The 9,531-nt window shown below is 34.2% G+C and overlaps 1 protein-coding gene across 1 annotated transcript in view; it reads left to right on the top strand.

The window, feature by feature from the left end:
- Positions 1-7,032: 7,032 nt before the first annotated feature.
- The window catches only part of LOTGIDRAFT_173056 (hypothetical protein), a gene marked incomplete at both ends in the record, with an annotated part of 3,815 nt that continues 1,316 nt past the window's right edge, over positions 7,033-9,531 (top strand). Inside the window, 2 exons of the mRNA XM_009050246.1 lie at positions 7,033-7,174; positions 9,007-9,202. Coding sequence (XP_009048494.1) covers positions 7,033-7,174; positions 9,007-9,202 — 338 coding nt within the window. The remainder of the gene's footprint in view (positions 7,175-9,006; positions 9,203-9,531) is intronic.

Raw genomic sequence — 9,531 nt, 5'->3', positions numbered from 1 at the left:
CACTCCTTTTTTACTTGCTTTTGATTACCCGTTGATGAATTCTTGAAATTTACACGTTAAATATTTGTTCAAAACACGATTTACGCATTTGATAAAACAGTGACCATCTGCAGGTATGTAACAATTTTCACCTTTGTATTCATTTATCTTTTTAAGTAGATCAGTTCCTCCTCTGCCAACTCTCGATCTTTTGATTTCTTGGAAATTGTCTGTCACTAAAATTATTTTTCCTGTAAAATACCAATAGAAAGCATCAGATTTTTTTATCCATATTTGAAAAGATATTGTGAAAGGTTTTGGCATTGAAACCGAGGAGTGACATGTATTGTCTGTGATTTCCTTCCTCGAGTATCTCTCCATCTATTTTAATTTGTCCTTTGAATGTTTTAAATGTATTGGAAACAGCCTTGATAACATCGGAAAATAGGACATTTTCTGTCAAAGTTTCATCGTGCAAGTTCGATTTTATTCCTATTATTTTAAGTATATATTTTTGATTATTTCTTTATTTTGACCGCTGATATTTCTGTATGGAATTTATCCAAAATTTCATTGAATTCTTCTAATTCTTCAACTGTTATGTTCTTGTCTTCTCGCGATCTTTCGAAAAAGATGTACAATTGATTAAGATACATATCCAAGATATCCGTTTTCATTTTATAATGAGCTTTCTTTTTGCTTGTGAAACCTAACGTGATGAGGCCACAAGAAGTCGTTTGAACGGCTGTTAATGCAGCCAATACGGTTGGGACAATGACCGGAAGCATTAATCCACCAGTCACGGCCGTTGCCACCGTTACTCCTACCGAACTGTGCTTGCTGTTTTGAAAACAGAATCGATTCTACTCCATGTTTTCCTGCATGCATTGTACTGTCTTAATTTTATTTTCAACTCTTCTTGTTTGTCTATCATGTATTGTTGTCTGCTTTTGAGTTCCATTTTTTAAGTCGTTAAATTAAGTGAATTTCCGATAAAAAAAACCACGGAATATCATATAGATAGATATAGATATTGAAAATAAAAACATTTACGCGTACTAACGACATTTTTTTTTCGTATGGTCCTCATTAAGATGATAGGAATATTTTTTTTTTTTTTCGATGTTTATCTTGGCTCTACAAATAAAACCACCTCCTTTAAATTCGAAGTCGGATTCTTCGAGAAACGTTAAATGTACTATAAACTCTTTTTCTTGTTGACTTTTATGAACATCGATCGAGGTGTATTTTCCACCTAAAGCAAAATACAGTTTTACGTATTCAAAGCCTGTTGTTCGTAAAAACTCGTAACTACTCGATTCTATTGGTCATTGTTTGAATTTTCTCAGTGATGGTGGAATTTTGATCATTGTGGTTGATGGTGGATTTTCCGTCTCCAATATCATATCTAAATCTTTGATTCCAATGATATCCTTATCATTTTCCACTTCTATTTTAAAGGTGGCTACATATTTACCATTTTTCGTTTCAATTTCATATAAATCATCCCTTTTATCAATCAAACGTATAGTCTCTTCTAAATTACCATCATTGAAAAATAAAAGATTTTTGACTGCATTACCGGTTTGTTTGAAGACTACTTTCTTGACCCTAACCGTCATGGGAAAATCTATTTCAATCAGACTACTACCTCGAAAAGTAAACGCTTCCGTTTCGCCGATATCGAATACGTTTTTAGGTTGCCCATCTATGCGAGAAGCTACTTTTATTTCTACTTTGAATCCGTATTTGTTTGATTTATAAATTTGGTCTTTTCTATCGAAGGGAGTGTCACTTTCGAATGGAAGATTGAAATAATACGACTTGTCCGTGACAATAGCTTCTAATTTGCTCAACTTTCTCTCTTGTCTCAAAAAATCGTCATGAATTCTAGATACCAAAAGATTAACCTGTTCTTTAACATATTTTTTGATATCATCTTGAAATTTATTTTGAAAAAAGTTTTTAATCACAGCCAGTTCTTTTCTTATTCGTCCGTGATTTTAGTATCCAAAGCAATCAATTGTCGTTTCAACTTATCTTTGTCAATGGGAGGTGTGAGATTGTTAATTATATTTTGAACATCTGATTTTTGCTTCGCAATCTTTTCGTTCAATTTGGATATTGAATTTTGTGACTCAGTTTTGTCCACGGCCTTGTCTAGTTCTGAAAATTGAAATTGTCTCCAATTTGATCCACGAAAAAGGGTTTCGCTTTGTTTATAAACGCCGTAGAACTCATGGGGTTTTTAGATTCTAGAGGTAAAGACCCTAATCCAAACTTGTTTGCCATTTTTATTGAGTTAAATTTATTATAATTTCTTCAAACTTTTCTCCCAAACTCAACCGATTTAAAAACCAAAGCGACAGCTTTCCACACAGCTTTTGTCCTGGCATTTGAATTTGAAACGTAGAACATTTAATTGGTTGGCTTGTCAATTTCGTTATCTCTTCTGTCGGTTCTAGACCGAACGAATAAAAAAAAGTTACTCAAAGAATCTTTGTGTAAAGCAGAATGATGAACTCCTTTTTGATCCGAAGTATGAATGTTTGTGATGGCGTAAAATTGACCTTTCTTGTATTTCAGTTCATCAATTTCATCTCGGCGAATAAAACGGCGAGACGTTCAACTCCTTGGCCCATCTCACAAGTTGAAAGTTTGTGGTCGTGTCTTTTCCGTATTTATCGAGAAATGCATTCATTTTTAAAAGTCAGTTTTTTTAAGTTCATTTTGACAAAACCTTCCTCGTGGGAGGTGATGTGCTATTCATTTTATTTTATAAATATCTCGTTAGTCCAATACCCGACGTAACCTTTCTGAAATAATGATTTAGATTTTGGGTTTTGTATTAAAGTTAAATCCCGAGATATCAAAAATATTTTGAGGTGTTATGTTTTCGAATTCTTTCGGAGTATGCGGTAAGTATTGTTGAAGACCCAATTGACGAAATATATACGTAGTTTGTGTTTGAAAAAAATTGTAAAAAATTCTGATAAAACACATTCAATAATATTTTGCACATAAATTTACATTTAAATTTAAAAAAAATTAATTTAAGAAAGCGTAAGTACTTGTCTACATCTAAATTTCTTAATCTTCTATCAAATTCTTCATCATCCGAATTCTCTTTGTTTTCGAGAAAGCTATTGATTTTTAAAAGTCAGTTTTTGAAGTTCATGTTTATAAAACCTTCCTATGATTCGTTCTTTGTCTTGATCGATCAATTCATACGTAGGAGGTGGTGTGTTATTTATTTTATCAACAATGAATATCTCGTTAGTCCAATACCCAACGTAACCTTTCTGAAATAATGATTTATATTTAAAAATACGAACTCGATCTCCAACTTTGAATTTGGGTTTAATATTCAAATTGTTAATCTCGTTTTCAAAGTTGTTTTGAGTGTTGATGGAGGCATGCGTTGGCGTCACACCTATAGACGAATGTATTTTGTTATTGTATTCGTCGACAACAACTGGTAATATTTTAAGCCATTTTTGAGATTTCAATTCCGTGAATTTCTTGAATAATTTGCTTTTAAGAGTCCTGTTGAATCTTTCTATCACTACGGCTTTACCTTCGTTATGCGTGCTGTAAATTTCAAACCCCAGAGATTTCACATTTCTGTTGTAGAATTCGCTTCCTTTATCAAGCCACAACTTTAGGGGTCGTCTGTCGGATTGTTTCATTATGGTTTCGAATGCGTGTTTGACAGTCAGACCCGATTTGTTTTTCAAGGGAAAGACCCAAGCGTATTTCGTGTATATGTCGATCACCGTCAAACAATACTTGTACCCTCTCTCGACTGGCATGTTGATTAAATCGGCTGACCAAATTTCATCTTTATCAAAAACTTTGACTTTGAGGTAATGTTTGTTTTTTCGAAATTCTTTGTGAATCTCGTCTGCTATGCCCATACCCAATTTCAAATTTGCCTTCAAGAGTTTTAGAATAATTTGTAATTTCTCTTTGAAAGTGGGATTGGGAATATTTTCAAGTTCGTGTATAATTTGTTTGTCTGCTTGGTGTCTGAATGTTATGTTTTTTTTTCTGTACAGTATGTCGTGCTTGAGTGCTGCTGCGTATTAACGGGTTCTTCCCCTGGTTTGGGATTATCATTTTCATCCAATCGTAGATCTAATCTCGTGCCAAGACCTGTATAATTATGCTCTGGGAGATGTTTTTCTCCGGGATATTTTGCCCATGGGAATCCAGGAAGAGAACCCAATGACTTTTGAATGTCTCTAGCACCGAAATAAATTTTAGGACTTTGTGCAATTATCATAGGGCGTTTTAATATGTTCTGTATTTTTCATTAATTATTCCATCTAATGAAGGGATAATAGGAATCTGATTGAGTTATTTTAACAGTTCAAGATGTCGGACAAAGGAATCTATCTTCAAATTTGTGTTTCTGAGATGAATTACCAGTGAATTTCTATGTTGACCTATATAGTCAACAATTACGTATTTACTTCTTGTGTGATCGTTGTCTCTCTATATATATATTATCTCAAAATCACTACAGATTCATTATTTTTAACAGTTCAAGATATCGGACAAAGGAATCTATCTTCAAATTTGTGTTTCTGAGATGAATTACTAGTGTATTCTATGTTGACCCATATAGTCAACAATTGGGATGAGAGATGATAGAGCTGAGAAGAAACCGTCTCCTTCGAATTTTTTTTGTTCGTGTTTTAAAATTAAAGACATCTTATTTTTAATGGGGTTATTTTACACTGTATTATTAAAGTGAATCTTGTGTGGTCGGGTATATTTATTTTCTAGTGCATATGTAAGTAGTTGAATCTTTTTTTGATCCGATAATAACACATTTAGTAGTTGAGTCTTTTCAGATTTGATGCATGGAGAATGCTGAGTTTTTTTTCGGATATGACGCATTGAAAAAACTGCGCATGCGCAGAAGTGAAATGTGTCATATCCGAAAAGACATATACTACTATTTCTTGATAACGATGAAGAATTATGGGATAGTTTGTTATATAGTACTACTTTGGGTTAAACTATCCCATAATTCATCATGTTATCAAGAAACGGGTTCTATATGACACGCTGTGATTTGTTAAAAATAAAGTCATTAGAACGAACCTGTGGTAGAAAACCTCTTGCATTATAACTAAGACAAAAAAATATCAGAAAACAAGAAAAGAAACGAAATTGTAACGTAATTTTAATAAGATAGGCTTCCATTCAACAACACCCATAATTCATTATTCATTATTGATACCAGCGTATATAACCTATCACCTGTATTATGATATTTTAGTCCGGAATAGATAACTTAAAATAGTTTTCGTGTGATATCTGTATTTGTTAATGTTCCGAAGCTATATTCCGATCTATTTTTCAGGATGGTTATACAGCCCTGCATCTAGCCAGTCAAGAAGGACGTGTAGATATTGTAAAAACATTGTTAGAGAGAGGTGCTAATATAAATAATGTAACTAAGGTAAAGATGTAGCTCTGTATCTTTTAGGTCTAATAAAGAAAGAGTGTGTACTCATGTAGATATAAGAACAAACTTGAGCTCTGTACATTAAAGAACCCTCAACTGTAAGATTTTGAAAATGATTACTCTAATGCCAATTGCCTCCATTCCACACTGCATGGCCTGTCACTACACCAATGAGGAACAGAAAAGTAGGATATTAAAGTCCATTTTTTTTTCATTCCCCAATTCTGATATCAAAGTAGTTATACTTCATCCATTTTGAGAATCAGAGAAAAATATTACACAGTAAAGAAGATGAAAACTATAAGATACATTCAGACATTTTCTCTCAAGTGGTATATTATTTTTCAGGACAAGCTTACAGCTCTTCATTTGGCTTCTCATAATGGTCGTCTAGATGTGGTCAAGTTATTACTTGATAATTCGGCTGATGTTACCATCGAAAATGAGGTATGTTTTCACTAGGAACACCTGATGTCACTTGTTCCATTTCCCATTTCTTGATAACGATGAAGCATTATGGGATAGCGAAACCGAAAGAGTCTGTTTTATAGTACTACTTTGGGTTAAACTATCCCACAATTCATCATGTTATCAAGAAACGAGTTCTATATGACAGTTCTACTAGAGCTTTCAGATTAGACGCACTTTTCCCATTTCATTTTATTCCATAGTGAAACGTACTTCTAATCAGAAAGCTCCCTAAAAAAGACCATCCAATCTGAAAGCTCCCTCAAAAAGACAATCCAATCTGAAAGCTCCCTCAAAAAAGACCACCCATCTCCTCAAAAAAAGACCATCCAATCTGAAAGCTCTCCTAAACAAAAAAGACCTCTAAACCCTACATTTCTTCAATTCCACCTACCCACCAAAAAAAAAGACCTATTCACCCCCTACATTTCTTCCTTAAATTAACTCATTTAAAAATAAGATGTTATTAATTCTAATAAAAATCCTATTATAAAAATAATATCACTTATTCGAAAACAATGTTAGAGTGTCGGACCGATGCCGTCGGAATATACGAATCCAAACCCACCGTCACCACCAAAGAAGCTAAACACAAACTTTTTCGTAATCTGCCCGGCCCGGAGAAAATGCACAAACGCATCATGAGCGTGCTCGCCGAAAACAAGCCGCGACTCACGGCTCGCTACTTCGTGTCTTACGAAATCCTGGACGAAAGCACCGGTGACGTCTTCCGTCGAGACAATCACTTGATGTCCAAGAGACTGGAGACTTTAGCCAAGTGGCTGAAGCAAATCTTTCAGACGCCCGAAGATATGGCGACTGCGGGTTTTTTTTACAGCGGTTACGCGGATAAAGTGACGTGCGAGGATCGTTGCTGGACTGGCAGAAAACCGACGACGTTTGGATCGAACACGCAAGATGGTTTCCTACGTGCGAGTACGTTCGCATCGTGAAAGGAGACGCCTTCGTGGCACGGGCCGTCGTCGTCAACAGACTCAAGCTTTATTTTTAAAAAAACATTGGTTTTTAGGAACTCATAAGAGAACTGCGAAACATGAGATTAGAACGAAAAGCCTTTGAAAGGGTTTTAAGGTTAAAGGATAAAAATGTCTTTAATAAATGTCCATCCTCCTAAAACGTATTTCGGTTCGGGAGACATTCAAAAGTCACTGGGTTCTCTTCCAGGATTTCCATGGGCAAAATATCCCGGAGAAAAACATCTTCCCGGTCATAATTACACTGGTCCAGGTACTAGGTTAGATCTGCGATTAGACTAAAACGATAAACCCAAACCAGGTGAAGAACCAGTCAATAAAGTTGACGCAGCAGCGCTCAAACACGATATTTTATACAGAAATAAAGGCATAACAGCCAGACACGAAGCAGACAGACAAATGATAATCGAACTTGAAAATATTCCCAATCCCACTTTCAAAGAAAAATTACAAAGAGCGCTGATCATAAAACTGTTAAAATTCATAAAGAATTTCGAAAAACAAACATTACCTCAAAGTCAAAGTGTTTGATAAAGATGAAATTTGGTCAGCCGATTTAATCAACATGCTAGTCGAGAGAGGGTACAAGTATTGTTTGACGGTGATCGACATATACACGAGATATGCTTGGGTTATTCCTCTGAAAAACAAAACAGGATTTGAAATTTACAGCACGCATAACGAAGGTAAAGCCGTAGTGATAGAAAGATTCAACGGGACTCTTAAAAGCAAATTATTCAAGAAATTCACGGAATTGAAATCTCAAAAATGGCTTAAAATATAACCAGTTGGTGTAATAAAGTCCATCAACACTCGAAACAACTTTGAAAACGAGATTAGCAATTTGAATATTAAACCCAAATTCAAAGTTGGAGATCGCGTTCGTATTTTCAAATATAAAAGCATATTCGAAAAAGGTTACGTCGGATACTGGACTAACGAGATATTCATCGTTGATAAAGTAAACACTACATCACCTCCCACGTATGAATTGATTGATCAAGACAAAGAACAAATCATAGGAAGGTTTTATCAAAATGAACTTTTAAAAATGAATCTCGAAAAGGATGACGAAGAATTTGATAGAAGATTAAGAAATTTAGATGTAGACAAGCATTTACGCTTTCTTAAATTTAAATGCAAATTCATGTGCAAAATATTACTGAATGTGTTTTATCAGAGTGTTATGCAATATTTTACAAACACAAACTACGTATATATTTCGTCCAATTGGTTTTCAACAATACTTACCGCATACTCCGAAAGAATTCGATAAAAAATAAATGCATTTCTCGATAAATACGGAAAAGACACGACCACAAACTTTCAACTTGTGAAATGGGCCAAGGAGTTGAACGTCTCGCCGTTTTATTATTGGATGCGAGATGAAATTGATGAACTGAAATATAAGAAAGGTAAATTTTACGCCATCACAAACATTCATACGTCGGATCAAAAAGGAGTTCATCATTCTGCTCTACACAAAGATTCTTTCAATAACTTTTATTTCTTTGATTCGTTCGGTCTAGAACCAAAAGAAGAGATAACGAAATTAACTAGCCAACCAATTAAATGTTCTACGTTTTAAATGCCAAAACAAAAGCTTTTGGTATCTCATTCGTATTATTTCAATCTTCCATTCGAAAGTGACACTGTCTTCGATAGAAAAGACCAAAGTTACTTTTCGAGGTAGATGTCTGATTCAAATAGATTTTCCCATGACGGTTAGGGTCAAGAAAGTAGTCTTCAAACAAACCGGTAATGCTGTTAAAAATCTTTTATTTTACAATGATGGTAATTTGGAATTGACTCTACGTCCGCTTGATAAAAGGGATGATTTATATGAAATTGAAACGAAAAATGGTAAATATGTAGACACCTTTAAAACAGAAGTAGAAAATGATAAGGATATCATTGGAATCAAAGATTTAGATATGATATTGGAGACGGAAAATCCACCATCAACCACAATGATCAAAATTCCACCATCACTGAGAAAATTCAAACAATGACCAATAGAATCGAGTAGTTACGAGTTTTTACGAACAACAGGCTTTGAATACGTAAAACTGTATTTTGCTTTAGGTGGAAAATACACCTCGATCGATGTTCATAAAAGTCAACAAGAAAGAGAGTTCATAGTACATTTATCGTTTGCCGAAGATTCCAACTCCATCCTTGAAGGTGGTGGTTTTATTTGTAGAGCCAAGATAAACATCGAAAAAGAAAAAAGAAAATATTCCTATCATCTTAATGAGGACCATACGAAAAAAGAAATGTCGTTAGTACGCGTAAATGTTTTTACTTTTAATAAGACAAGAGCATAACAGTCGAACAATTGGAAGAATTCAATGAAATTTTGGATAAATTCCATACGGAAATATCAGTGGTCAAAATAAAGAACTAATCAAAAATAGATACTTAAAAAAGATGTGAATAAAATTGAAATTTTAGACGATGAGACATTCATATCAAACGCTCTATTTTCCGATGTTATCAAGGCTATCTCTGATAAATTTATAACATTTAAAGGGCAAATTGAATTAGATGGAGAGATAATTCAAGATGGAGGACACAAACAAAACATGCGATTTATAGGCTTTAATGCCA

Source organism: Lottia gigantea, assembly GCF_000327385.1.
Source record: "Lottia gigantea unplaced genomic scaffold LOTGIsca_148, whole genome shotgun sequence".
In the NCBI taxonomy this organism is placed as follows: Eukaryota; Metazoa; Mollusca; class Gastropoda; family Lottiidae; genus Lottia; species Lottia gigantea.
Note: the sequence above shows the minus strand (reverse complement) of the source record. Positions and strands in the feature narration are given on the sequence as shown.